At 39.2% G+C, this 15309-nt stretch overlaps 1 protein-coding gene across 1 annotated transcript in view; it reads right to left on the bottom strand.

The window, feature by feature from the left end:
• Positions 1–1743: 1743 nt before the first annotated feature.
• Positions 1744–15309, bottom strand: part of trhde (thyrotropin releasing hormone degrading enzyme) — a 315571-nt gene continuing 302005 nt past the window's right edge. Inside the window, exons 18-19 of the mRNA XM_002939942.5 lie at positions 14564–14645; positions 1744–2464 (exon numbers count right to left, since the gene is read on the bottom strand). Coding sequence (XP_002939988.3) covers positions 2318–2464; positions 14564–14645 — 229 coding nt within the window. The 3' untranslated portion in view covers positions 1744–2317. The remainder of the gene's footprint in view (positions 2465–14563; positions 14646–15309) is intronic.

Genomic DNA, 15309 nt, shown 5'->3' with positions numbered 1-15309 from the left:
CTCAATTAGCTCCTCGATTATTAGTTTCAATCTGTTAGAGAGGATTTTTGCAAGCATTTTTGCATCCACATTAAGGAGGGAGATGGGTCTATAAGAGCTGCACTCCAGTGGATCCTTGCTCTCTTTAGGGAAGACCACAATGAGGGCAGTGTTAAAGGAGTGAGGAAGTTTATTCTTCTTCATCGCGTCAAGCAAGGTTTTGTGTAGCCAGGGGGAGATGAGTTCTGTAGATGCCTTATACCAGTCAGCGGGGAATCCGTCTGGGCCTGGTGTTTTGTTGGGTTGGAGTGAAGTTATTGCCTCTTGTACCTCCTCTAGTGTGATGGGACTGTTGAGTTGGGCCCTGAGTAGGGGGGATAATCGGGGGGTGGGAATAGCGTCCAGATAATTTGATAATTGTAGTGGGGTATAGTTGGTTATGTGGGCTGTCTCAGTAACTATGTCCCCATTCATGGAGGTGATCTTAGTGATGGTGTTGGAGGGGGCTTGTGCTTTTGAGAGATAGGCAAGGATCTTGCTGTTTTTTTCCCCTTGATCAAATGTTCTTTGTGTAGGATAAAACAGCTTTTTCTGTGTTCGCTTAATCCTGGTTTCTTCTAGTGCGGTTTGTGCCACCCTAAAAGTGTGTAGGGTATCTGGGCCTGTGTGAGTAATGTATTGTTCCTCTGCTTCCCTTAATTTATTTTGTCTCTCCTGTAACTCCTTTTTTGCTTGATTGATCCCTTAACCGAACTTATGTGAGTTGTGCTTGTGGGGAGCGAATAGCTCACGTTTAGTATAAAGCAAAGAGGTGGCGCATGGTTCCACTGTGCCATTGTTCTCAAGTCCAGGACAGTTCCTTGCATGACTTGCACCATTGGGTTTTGGGCATTCTGGTGTCTGTGGCGCAGAAGGAGTGTTCAGACAGTTGCCAAGAGAGGAGGGGGGGGGACACTCCCCCGGTTATGGAGGTCATAGCCCCGGAGGATAAAGTTCTGTGTGTCTGCCCCTAGTGAAGCGCAGTGGGAGTTGTTATGGCTATGTGTTTCATTCTTAGTCGTCTCCTGCTGACCAGGAGGTATGAGTTCTGTGAAACATTATCCTCAGACTGAATGCTTTATTTCAAATGGGCTATGATAAATACCCACAGATACAGGTGTTCTCAGCATAGTTTCCAGAATTAAAATGATCCGTTAAAGGAATACTGTCATGCACCATTTATTAGAGCTTCTCCAGCAGAATTCTGCATTGAAAAACACAAACAGATTTTTTTTATATTTAATTTTGAAATTTCACATAGGACTAGCCATATTCTTCATTTCCCAGGGTGCCACAGCCATGTGACCTGTGCTCTGATTAATCTCAGTCACACTTTACCACTGAGCTGCAAGTTGGAGCGATATCACCCCCCCCCCTCCCAGCAGCCAATCAGCAGAACAGTGGGAAGGTAGCAAGTTCGGTTGTGGACTCCTTTAGTTACATGGGAGTAGGAGAAACAATAGGTTACCTGAAAGTAGTTCTAATGTGTAGCTCTGGCTCCTTGTTAAAGCTCAGAATCAGGCACAATGCACTGAGATGGCTGCCTACACAGCAATATTACAACTAAAAAGTTGTACACCACAAAAATCATGACGGAATCCCTTCAATCTTCTTTAATGGAAAACGTAGCACTTTATCACCTACTGTGCTTTACTGAATATGTTACTGTGTGTATAACTCTTGAGTTGCCCATCTCATTATTTACCCCAAACAGAGACAATGCGATTGTAAAAAAGCAATATAAATCAGTTTAATATGCATATATATAATACATTGTTTACCTTTCAAAATATTTGTTGTTTTAATAGAAATTTTAGTCACTTATGGACAAACCATATGGTAGAAGTACATATACAATAAAGATAATGCTTTATAAGAGTTTATACTTGACTTGGCCTCTTGGGTGTTTCTCCTTTGTTAACTTCCAATACTGCACTGATTGTCATATATAGTCATTGTGCTTTTGCATAATGCCCACTCTTGATGAAACATCAGCTCAAATACAAAATTTGGACATTAAAAGAAAGCATGCTGGACACACAGGCAGACTAAACAACCATGCAAAAATATACATAAACATTGACATGCAACATTAATGTAGTTTGATTTTTAAACCAGGAATATATTTCAGTCATTTGAAAAAGGATTTTCTGATTTGAAAAAGAGCCAAGTGCAAAAATAGAGAAAGGCACACTGTGCCCTATCTTTGCTGTTGCTGAAGAATTTACAGCATGCATTCTGGTCTTTTCCATAAAACATGGCGTCACTGAAAATTAGTCACGTTTTTATGCTTTATATATCAGTGTTTCACTGTTTTTCTCAGCCACTGAAAGAGTTCATCTCTGTATAGATGTTGCCAACGTACATTTGCATCGACAGTCTCCGTAGCACGAGACAGAGAAGCCACAGCCGATCCTCCTTTGTGCTGTTGTATGAAATCTTTAAGCTGCAAAAATAAAAAAGATGAAGGTGTTATATCTACTAGCAATGTATAGAAAACTATCAGTGAATCTAAAATGTGTTAACTGTGAATGTGAAAACAAAGTACATTAATAACAGCACAGTACCATTTGACAATTATTAAAATGTAAGTGGGTTACACACAGTTTAGCTAATTTGTTTTTTAAAAAAAAGTTGTACTCATCTCAAATCACTTTTTTCATCATTAAAGAAGTAAACCTTTGTTTTTCTATCTTTAAAACTACTCTAAACAACCCCCAGAATAACCTTAGTCCCTGCATTCAGTCTGATCTGGTTTCTGGCTTAAAATCTCCAGCTCCTTTCCTCTACTTCCTGGTACAGTGTGAAGCCCAGTCCCCTCTTCCTGTTCAGCTCTCCTCATCTCTTTGACTACCAGTCGAAGAGGAGAGCTTTCTGTGCATGCCTGACAGAGAAGAAGCTTTCTGGGAATGCAGTCAGTCAGGCAGTTATGTATGGGCACAGAAAAAAAGCTGCTGTTGCTGCACACTGGCTCCTGCTTCTCTGTGCATTCCTAGAAAGCTTCTTCTCTGTCAGGCATGCACAGAAGGCTCTCCTCTTTGACCCTGTAGTGGAAGAGATGAGGCCAGCTGAACAAAAAGAGGGGACGGGGCTTCACGCTGTACCAGGAAGTAGAGGAAAGGAGCTGGAGATTTCAACTTATAAATCAGAAACCAGATCATACTGAATGCAGGGACTAAGATATGTTATTCTGGGGGAGTAATTTTAAAGATAGAAAAAAAGGTTGTTCTTCTTTAAAAAAAAATCATCAATGTATCTGATCAACTCCAAACAATAATGTACCATATTGAAGATGTTATATACATAGTCTTTATAATTTATATTAGGAATTTACAAACAAAAATTTAGGGAAGCTACAGTGTTCATCTGAACTAATTGCTTGGAAGCCACGTAGCATGTGGATTTTATATGAATATGGTTTTACAGGGGAGATCTACACCCTATAGTATACATGCATGTTAAGTAGCTACCTTCATAAAAAAAAAATGTATAAAAATCAGGTCAGATACACCCTGGGCATTTTCTGACATTTTCAGCATCAAAAATGAATCCACTCTTTACCCAGTTCAGATATCTAAAGCCTACAGTTTTTAAATCTGTCTCCTTTTCAGCTTGTGCTGGCTGTTGTTAGCTGGAATACATCTTGCATTGGCGTATGGCATTGGCATTGGGTCATGTTATTTGGATGGAAGCAAGGCATGGACTTTTTACAGCATGTCCAAATAATGCTATATTTACTCCTGCTATTGTGCCAGTATCTGTATTCATCATTGCTAAAATAAACTGATAACAGAATTTTATGAACATTGTACAGTTGTGTCAGACCCTTGTAAATGTAACGGTATGAACGTGTGAGAATTTGTTGAGCTGCACATGAATGGGTTTTTTAAAACTGTGTACCTGTGTAATGTGTGAGATGTCGTGAAGAGCTTTATGTGAGTCAGTTAGTAGACATTTCTCTGAGCATGTGATTACACTAGAAAAAAGCACTGATGTGCTTTATTCACAATGAAATACTATGAGTTAGTGATCCCTAAAGGAATCACTGGAAAAACCCTTGAGATCTACAGTATCTGTCTCCTAAATCCAAACTTCTAGCCAGATTTAAATTGACTCATTCTCCCAGATGAAGTCCAATGTAGCTTTGACACTTCATATATTCTCTTACCTTCTGAAGATTTTACTCTTACTCTGGCATAATCATTAACAATTCATATTTAAGAAATAATGTAGACTATGCAGCGACCACACCCAGTTATGCCCCAGCACAGACTGAACCCATGTGAGCCTTCATCCAGTTTCTGGAAAACCCCCACTTTTTTTTTTAAAGATCTTTGATTTGGTCCTCTCGGAAAATCTAGATTCTCATGTTCCTGCTTTAAGGCAATTTCTTTGCTATTGCTTTAGAAAGAGCAATTGATGTAATTTTGTTCTGAATAACCTGTCCTAATTGTACATTTGAACTACACTATATTTACATAACTTTGTGGATTTTATCTTACTAGAATGTAAAGGTTAATGACATATGTGAGACTCTGCATTGCATGCATCCATTACATTTGGAAATAATGACATAATGACATAGAGAACCACCTTATTCATAGGTAATTTGCATTTATATATTTTATTTTTTCAAGTCAGGTTTTATTTTTTAACACAAGCCTTTACAAGGCATCTGATTTCCTTTAATCAATGTGTTATCTGTGTATCCATGTGCTTTTGAGCCAAACAACACACTTCACAGATCCCTAAAGCTTACATTATTTTAGTTTTTTACAAAAACCTACAGGTCTGTAAAAGAATCTCAACTTTATAAAACTGCATCTTTGAGTTGAATATTAGAAATGTTGCACCTACTGAAAAATGTTCTACCTGTTATTTTGTGTGTATATCAGTTTATATCAGCATTAACTAATTTGTCAGCTTGACAGAAAGCATTGTAAAGCAGGTTAAGGATATAGTAATTTATTAGCAAAGACCACATATTACAATATTTTTTGGTTTATTGAAAGACAACATTTATAAAAAGAGCCTTCTTGTTTTGTCTACCTCAGCCTTTATATTAATAATGTTTACACTTACAAAACAATTTCTGAAAAGGATATAAATTGCATAAGCAGTGATAAGGAACCAATTCAACAATAACATTCTCTATGGCACATAACCATCCTGTAGTTCAGGATTCTCTCAGGCTATAAATATAGAAAGACCAATGTATCACATCAGCAATAAAACATGGATAATGTATGACATGTATAGTGTTGTTGTAAATCACAACTGTCTACTTAATGCGCCCTGGTCCCTATGTAAAGCATAAGTATGGTTTACGATGAATGAAGGTACCTGTTCTAGTCTGCAGCCTTTGCAAAATGTGAAGAACTTTGCAAGAGTTTGCATGTTAAACAACAACCTGTAGGGGGCTGAAACTTTCTGCAGCAATAAATACAGTGATAGTAATTTAGGTTGAAAAAGGGCACATGTCCATCAAGTTCAACCTTTTATGTCTATGAAAAAAAACTGCCTAACTGCTAGTTGATCCAGAGGAAGGCAAATAAACTCATTCTGAAGCCTTTCCAATTTGCTGCAGAGAAGGAGAAATTAATTTCTAAATTTAGTTAGACTGGTTCCTGAATCACCAACTTTTTTTTTTAATAACCCTGTATTCCCTCACTTGTTAAAAAGCTACCCAACTCCTTCTTGAAGTTGTAATGGGTGTCCTAGTGTCTGCTGGAGGGACATACTAGTAAATTAAGCATTAGAGAGATTATGATATGATCCCCTTATATATTTATACATAATTATCATATCCACCATTAAGCACCTCTTCTCCAGTGAAAACAATCCCAGCTTGGCCAGTCTTTCTTCTTAATATAGACTAGTGCTGTCCAACTGGCGGCCCACGACCCCCCTCTGTGTGGCCCCCCACCTGTATGGCTGCTTTGATGGCTTACCTTTGAGTAAGCTTTAAATTGTATCAGTACTGAGATTAACTGGCCCCCTGCATGGTTCTCACTACAGATTCAGGCTGTAATCCCCCTGTATTGTTTAAAAATGTAATCCCCTGTGTTGTGCACACACAGGCAGCATAGGGCAGGTAGAGTATAGCACACACAGGCAGGGTAGGGAAGGCAGAGTATGGCACACACAGACTGCATAGGGCAGGCAGAGTGCTGACTATGTGTGCCATACTCTGCCTGCCCTATGCTGCCTGAGTGTGCCATACTCTGCCTGCCCTATGCTGGGAGGTGAACCTGACAGGGGTTTATTCTGGGAGTTTATTAGCAGTTGGAAATAGCTATTAAATGGTCCCTAAGATGTGTTATGTGCTGGGGGTTGCTGTGCTATCCACAGGGAAGGTGGAGGAGGCATATGGATTTAAGGCATATGTCTTAATATGACATAATATAATTCTTTCACATATCAATGATGGTTAATATCCCCGCAGTGAGGATCAAGCATTTGGGTTTTTGCTGCACTACCATCATTGTGATAAAATGGGTGTGGTTTGAAGTGGGTGTGGTTAAAAGGGGGAGTGGTCAAAACTGTCTTCCCTTGGCAGCCCTCCATCATATATGCTAGAGAAATTTCTGCCCTCGGCGCCGCAGAAGTTGGACAGCACTGACATAGACTATCTGTACCCTTTAACGTCTTAGATTCCCTGCTAATTCGTACTATCCCATTTAAGCAGTGGAGACCAAAACTGCACAGCATATTCCAGATGGGGCCTTACCATTTCTCTGTAAATCGGCAGAATGACCCTCTCACCCTCTCCTCCCGTGAATCTATGCCCTTTTAATACAACACAAAACCAATACACAATAGCGCTTTCTGCACTAGAGGAGCAAAAATTCTGCATTAAAAATCTAAATTTTCTCTCTTTAAGGCTTTTTTCCTCTCCCGGTAACTCGCTGGGCTCTGTTGGCTAAGGCGAGTTTCTCAACTCGCCTAATGGCAGCTGCACTGCCCCTGGTAGTATCATGTAATATTATAGGAGAATCAGCCTGGCTATGGGGGTAGCTATCATTATTGCTTATATAAAAAATAACTGGGCACTCAGTCTACATTACAAAGATATATACATATAGACATTGCTTTTAAACTATTAACTATTTAACACTGAATTAAGTTTAGTGTCACACGGTTAGCCTGCCTTTTTTAATTTAAGTTATACATAATGCTAAAATGGCTCTGGGAACAGTCAAATATATGTAGCTTGAAAGATAGCTATAGAATGTAACATCCAAGTACATTAGAAGGTAAATCCCACAAGTTCATCTTTAGACATGTCTCCAGCATAGCCATGCCCGTTAGGTGTAATCTAAAGCTGTTAGTGTCACATTGTGTTAGGTCACCTCCAATGTGACACTAGCTTTAAAGATATGCTATTTTAATGCAATTTTAAAGCACTGAGAGAAAACAGCAATGCAAATAGGTAAATAAATATGTTTTGATGTCGAGTCTTACTCTTCTCTAAATTCTGTTTCAATAATTTTATTCATTTATTCAGATGTTTGCTGTATATATGAAAATTGCATCTGTTGCTGTGACAGCCATGTCTATTCCCTAATTCACAGACACATTAATTATTCTTAGCACAAAAACAAAGATGACACAAGTAATACTGCAGTGCATTATCGTAATATTGAAGGGCAGTTTTTACAAGATTTTATGAAGGTTAATAAATGTATATTTTTCGCCCTTAACATAACCACAGTCAGTATACTTTTATCATACACTAGCCAATGGAATAAACTAGGTACACTGTGATACAAGTTTGGCCACAACTACCGTACTCCCGATCATCTTATGGCTTGTTCTTAGATTCTTCAGTGAGTAGTGTCATGGGAGGTACCATGAATGAATTAATGATGGGTTACCAGCAACCACAACTGCAAGAGGTTAAATCCTTTATTTTTAATCCTTCTTTTTATAAGCTCCTCTGATTGGTCAGTGAATACAGGCCTCCATTGGCTGCTGAAATTCACAGACCCCTTTACTAGGATAGGCCCTGTGATACAATGCCAGAACTATTTGTAAATAACCTTGTGTCAACTGCAAACAAAGTATAACAATATACATAAATAATCAGTCCCTAGCTAGTGGCACAGGGGCTACTGTCACAATTAGCTATAAAACTCTGTTATGACATTACAAAATCAAGCCTTTCATGTATATTTATGTGAGGATAGAATTGCCCACGAGTTTTGTTTTTATTTTAACAAACATACTCTATACTGAGAAAAAACCCATTGGTATTCAATTAAACACAGTGTTGCTTCAATAAAATAAACAAAGCTGTAATTATGTTTATGCAGATTCTTTTTTTTGCTTACAGATGCCTTTTCCTTTATTTCTTTATATTTACCACATTTTTATATTTCCTCAGATTTTACTGTAAACTAAGTATTTTTCTAGTTCAGTAAGCCACGGATAGCAGCCCAGCTTGGAGGAGGGGCAGCATGACCCAGGCCCATCCCATGCCAGAGCCCAATAGGTGGGTTTAAGTGAGTGGGAAGGGTTAGGTGGGGGGAGGAGTAGGTGGCCATCTTTAGCGTGAGGCAGGGTGAACTTGCAACCATTTTGTGGATGCAAGTAGGAAAGTAAAGTTCCCCACCCGCCCTCCCTAGAAAGGGGGTGGTAATCTTGTTCAGGTTTGTTGTTTTTCTTAGTTGTCACAAGTGTGGCCAACGAGGGCCGGGGTACACGAGTAATAGTCAGTTAGCAGGGAAAATAGGCAAATTGGGGGCTAAGAAAATTTTAGAAGGATATTTGTCACAGCAGTGGGCGGGCCCTTGTCAGTCTGCCAGGTAAATATTTGGGCCAGTAAGAGAGGCTTACCTTGGTGAGATGGTGTAACCCCTAAGGTGGGGGGCCATTGTTGCAGATGTATTACAGGGGAAATACTAAAAGGTGATGGTGGGGGGCTCCCGGTAAGGTGGAGTCTCTTTTGTAAGTACGGTTTGGCGGCCTATCCTCTGGGCTAGGAGGCTTTACGGCTGCAGGTCGGATGCTTCAGGTAAGGAGGGGCAGACTGACAGGGGCTCAAGTTATCATGATGTTGTATGTTATGTAATATTTACAATGTTTAATATGTTTTGTTATAAATGATGCAAATGATGATTTGTATATTATTAAATTGTGATGCTTGGAATTGTATTACTAAAATTAATAAAGCTGTGGCCGGTATCATTCCAAGATGCTATTGTGTCACGCATTTTATTGGTTAGAAAGTTTTAGCCTGAGGTTGCTGTGGATGATGCCTGGGTAATGTGTTGTATGTTGCTTACACATACATTTTTATACAGTTGCAAGAATTTTAGCCTCCTTTTTTATATTTATTCTTTCTTTTGATTGTGAATGAATTTTAGTAATCTTGAAAATAAAATGTAATTCATGAAATAAAATGTAAGGATTTAGGCAAAATATATGAATATGTACAGGTATGGGACCTGTTATCTAGAATGCTCGGGACCAGGGGTTTTCCGGATAAGGGATCTTTCCGTAGTTTGAATCTCCATAACTTAAGTCTGCCATAAATCATTTAAATATTAAATAAATCCATTAGACTTGTTTTGTAATTGTATCTTAGTTGGGACCAAGTACAAGGTACTGTTTTATTATTACAGAGAAAAACGAAATCCTTTTTAAAAATTAGAATTATTAACTTATAATGGAGTCTATGGGAGATGACCTTTCTGTAATTCGGAACTTTCTGGATAATGGGTTTCCATATAAGGGATCCCATACCTGTACAGTACATTTAAAAACATCAGTCTACCTTTTCTTAGAGATCACGTTGCATATTGGAAGGCCTTGTCTGGATCTCAACAGGATACAGTGACTTTAACACCACACTGTGCCTCACCTTTATCACACTTCACAGGTTGGTATTTTACAACCATACTAAGGTGATAATACAATTTGTTGTTATCACTGCATAAAATCTTGCAGCTGTGACTTAGAGAAGCATGGCAAAATTCTGGTTTAAGGATGCAAAGATTGTGAAAGAAATAATTCTGAGGCTTTACTACATTTTTATTTGTGTTGTGAAAAATTAAAGGTCTAGTAAAACAGAAATATCATTGCAGCTAACTGCGGTTGGCTAATAGTCACAAACATATTTTACACCTTGGCAAGTGACAGAGGGTAGTTTAATGGTACATTCTCTACTTGCAGTAAGGTTCTCAGTGGGGTCCCCTCAAGGTTCTGTACTGGGTCCAATTTCATTTAACTTGTTCATTAATGACTTAGGGGAGGGTATTATAAGTAATGTATCCAGGGCCGGATTTCTCTCTGAGGCGCCCCGAGGCCGCCCCTGTGGGTGCCCCCCTCTGCACACGTGCGAACTCGCCCCCCAGTGCGCACGCGCGAACGCGACCCCCATGCGCACGCGCGAACGCGACCCCCATGCGCACGCGCAAACGCGACCCCGTGCGCACGCGCAAACGCGACCCCCGTGCGCACGCGCAAACGCGACCCCCGTGCGCACGCGCGCCCCAGAGCGCATGCGCAAACGCTCCTTTAAACTCCCATACGGAGCAGTGGGGAGAGGTCCCGACTGCTCCGTATGGGAGCCAAATTTAAAAACTTCTGCCGCCCTAGGCCCGGGCCTTTGTGGCCTCTCCACAAATCCGGGCCTGAATGTATCAGTGTTTGCAGATGAGACAAAACTCTGCAGCCCAGTCAATTCTATCCAGGATGTGGCATCCTTGCAGCAGGATCTTGGCCAACTGGCAATCTGGGCGGCTAAGTGGCAGATGAGATTTAATGTGGATAAATGTAAGGTCATGCACCTGGGATGTAAAAATATGCAAGCCACTTATACCCTTAATGGGACTGCACTAAGCAAATCCATAATGGAGAAGGACCTTGGAGTCCTTGTAAATAATAAACTTGGCTGTAGCAAGCAATGCCAGGCAGCAGCTGCAAGGGCAAACAAGGTTTTGAGCTGTAAAAAGGGGTATAAATTCACGGGAGGAGGGGGTTATTCTTCCATTTTAAAGAGTGCTTTTAAGGCCCCATCTAGAATATGCTGTTCAGTTTTGGTCTCCAGTGCTCAAATGGGACATTATTGAGTTAGAGAGGGTCCAGAGAAGGGCAACTAAGCTGGTAAAGGGTATGGAAAGTCTCAGTTATGAAAGACTGGCCAAGTTGGGTCTGTTTACACAGGAGAAGAGGCGCTTAAGAGGTGACATGATAACTATGTATAAATATATAAGAGGATCATATAATCTCTCTAATGCTTTATTTACCAGTAGATACTTCCAACTGACACTAGGACACCCATTCCAATTAGAAGAAAGGAGGTTCCCTTTAAATATTCGGAAAGGATTTTTTACTGTGAGAGCTGTGAAGTTATGGATGCCATGCCATCCCTGAATCAGTCGTACTGGCTGATACATTAGATAGCTTGAAGAAGGGGTTGGTTTTTAGCAAGTGAGGGAATACAGGGTTATGGGAGATAGCTCTTACTACATGTTGATCCAGGGACTGGTCCGATTGCCATATTGGAGTCAGGAAAGATTTTTTAGAGAGGCATCAGATGGGGTGTTTTGCCTGCCTCTGGATCAACAATTAGTTAGGCAAGTTACATATATAGGCATTATGGTTGAACTTGATGGACTTATGTCTTTTTTTCGACCTAACTTACTATGTTACTATGTTTACAATATACTTAGCAAACAGAAGACTCCACACCAAAGCATCCTTCTTACTTGGATGCAGTTCACAATAGGACAATAGGACCGGTATTTCAGGGAAATAAGCAACATCACAGGAACAGCACTTTAACATTTCTTGTATAATGCTTAATTTAAGGGAACAAATGTGCAAAAACATAAATCTTACTCTAGGCAATCTTACAACGCAATCACTGCCACATAGGAATCCATAGGTCAGATTAGATTATCTGAAGGAAAATATATCACTGCTATTAATTTGTTCATGGTTATTCCTCTGTGAATAGTCACATTTTCTACTGAACACATGTGAAAGGTGATTATAAACTCTCTACTGGGAGATGGGCAACAAAACAAATGATTATTGCACAAAGAAGGTAAATGGATTCATTCATTTTCATGTGCCACACATAAAATCAGAAAGTATTGCTAGGTTTTTATCTGATTTCTTTGTAGTTTTGACTGTCCTTATTCAGGCTGCATTCATACACTCATAAAGCTTAAACCTCACATCAGATGAGATTTACACTGGGACATTTATGTAGTAAATAGCCCTAACAGCAGAATATGTAAGGCCACAGTAGCAAGCAATTGAAAGAAAGCAACTGCCACCACAAAGTCATGAAATGAGAAGTTACCCGAGATATTGTTGTCTAAATATAGATCATATATACCTAAATATATGATGACAGATCTTGCATTTTTTAGTTTAATAAAAAGATTAAAAAAAAAAAAAGATCCAAAACATTTTTTCAGTTAAATTCAGATTTTCTCCAAGTGTAAACTAATTAACATGTTAATGATCCAGAGGAAGATGCCTTGTCAGTTTTCTTCGGGGGGGGGTCACTGATCTTAAAGGTCCAAAGAATGTGGGGTATGGTGTCTACCTCTGAGCAGCCTCTCCAGCATATTGGGGAGGCCCGTGGTAAAAAGTTTGGCTATCCTGTCAGGGGTTAGATACCATTTCATCATGCCTTTGTATACACTCTCCTTTTGCTGAGTGCATACTACTATCCTCCTAGCATTTCCTCAGAATTTGTCCCATTTTGGAAGTGGCAGTTCTTCCTCCAAATCTGTTCCCAATACTTGGGGAAGCTTGTGAGACTACTACAAGTCCATAAGGAACTCTGGGTTGGCTAAAACAGGCATAAGGGGAGATGAAAGACCCATAGATATTATACATTTATTTGCATCTTTTCCAGATATTCACAGTGAACTGCATTAGTGGGTAGGGGGAGAGCAAGATAGTGGCATCTTAATCTCATGTGTGATAAGTTACTAAAGTGGTAAGGTTACATACAAAAGGTTTTAATTTGGGTCCATTTTAAAGGCGGAGAGGGTTGCAACCATGCTAATATTTGCCGCTGGTGGGTTGCCTTAAAATATTTACAGATGTCTGGAACTGCCAGATAACAGAACCATTGTTGGCATCCTACTTCTGGTGTCTTTCCATATAAATTGAAAAATCTCCCTTTGTATATCTTTAAGCCTCTGTATAAGGACAGGAATCGGTAGGGTCTCGAATAAGTATAAAAATTTAGGAAGTGCATTTATTTTCACTGCTACAATGTAGCCAATCCAGGACAGAGGATTTTATTCTAATCTCTCATATCTTGTATAATTTGTTTAATTAGGGGAGCGTTATTGGCTGTGAAAAGGTCTTGGTATTTAGGGGTTACATTAACGCCTAAATATCTGAGGTGAGTAGTTTTTCAGTTACAGCCAAAAAACAATGCCAATGTCCTATTTGTCTATGTGTCTATATTATGAGTTAATGCCTCCATTTTCAACCAATTGATTGTATGACTAGATCTAATACCATATTGTTGTCCAATACCATATTGGATGGAATTTACATTAGGCAGGGAGATGATCAGGTTACTAAGTATCAGAAAGACAATCTGCAAACAGGGAGACTTTGTAGGTGTCTGTGCCAAGATTCCAGCGATATCTGAGTGTGCTCTTATTTTAGCTGCTAGCAGTTCTATACTAATTGTGTAAAGAACAGAGAGTGGACATCCCTGACATTAATGGACATCCCTGGTGTTAACGAACTTCATCATGTAATTCCAGTTAAAGCAAAAATGCATATTATTAACATACAAACTTAGGGCTACTGCAGGTATATTTTAGCTTTGTATTACATCCAAGATGTCGATCACCCTCCTAGTTTTATCCCCCGCTTGGAGGCCCATAATGAATCCAACTTGATCTAGATGTATCAAGCATGGCAATATCCAGGCAAGCCTATTAGCTAGTATTTTTGTGAAGATTTAAAATGCAATTGAGAATCATATCCTCTATTAAGTACTTCTTCTCTAGTGTAAACAATCCTAATTTGGAAAGCCTTATAAAAAAAAAAACAAATTTCAGATGCTGATTTGGGTCCTTCAGACCGATTCAGTAGCTTATCTGCCTGTGTATGGGCACCCCCAATGGGCCTACTGCCAGACAGTCTTTTGCTCTATGAGCAAAAGTCTTAGGGGCCTATTTATTATGCTGTGTAAAACAAAATTTGCTGAAAAAAAACTGTAAAAAGCTGTGTGAAATAAATGGCAAAATTTGATCGGCAGATTTTACTCCATTATTTTGCGTACGTTCTGGTGGAAGAAAAAAAACTAAACCTGCCGATGTGTGGCAATAGACAATTTTTGTCTCTGTCTTTTACACAGCATAATAAATAATGAGTGCACTTCTAAGCAATGCAAAAAATGTTTTGGTGTTTTTTGGGTTTACTCCTTTAACTGCAGTCACTTTGTTAATGTCAAATTAGTGCTTTCTCCTTTTAGTTCTTTATATACACACTTCTCTGATCTGATGCTGGTGTACAATATGTATGTGCTTTATTCAGAAAAAAAAATGATTACCTCATTTAGTTCTTCTTCTGTATTAAGAAATTCAGTTACTCCACTAATGAGCTTTGAATTCATAAACAATGCTTCTCCATACCTTAAAAATAAATATATATATTTTATGACATGTATACATTACTAGTATATATGTAAAATACCAAAAAGCATGCATAGTTCAAATCCTTTTCTTTATATTTGTTGTGTTTTATCTGTAATCATTCTAGCTTTGATGCATTCAATGGCACTCAAGAGTTGGGCTTCTAGCAATGCTAACATGGTAACAGATCATTTAAAAGAGTTTCTGAAGTTTCCTAAGTACATGAACTGGATGTAAAATATCAAACACATTTTTTTTCAGTCTGCCAGGAGAATTTACTACAAATGTTACTTACCATTATCGCTTACCTTTTACCCCCAGGCTGGTGCTCCTGTTAACAGAAAACCACACCAGACCAGTGTAACTGTAAGCCAGCAATCTTTTTCCTTCTCTCTTTGGGATCCCGGGACCTGCTCATGTGCAGTAGAGTGAAAAGCCAGCTTTGTGTCACAAAGAAAGAAGGAAGAGGATTGCTGGCTCACAGCTACCCTGGGCTGGTGCAGGTTTTCTCCTAACAGGAGCACCAGCAGAGGGTAAAAGGTAAGCAATTACAATAACTGGGGGCGCCAAACATTTAGTAGAACCTGCCATAGTGCCATTAACAGCAATTTCCATAGAAAGCATTAGAACAGAACCTATAGATAGTGGCCATCAAAAGATTGCA

The sequence above is a fragment of the Xenopus tropicalis genome, chromosome 3 (assembly GCF_000004195.4).
Source record: "Xenopus tropicalis strain Nigerian chromosome 3, UCB_Xtro_10.0, whole genome shotgun sequence".
NCBI classification, from domain to species: domain Eukaryota; kingdom Metazoa; phylum Chordata; class Amphibia; order Anura; family Pipidae; genus Xenopus; species Xenopus tropicalis.
Note: the sequence above shows the minus strand (reverse complement) of the source record. Positions and strands in the feature narration are given on the sequence as shown.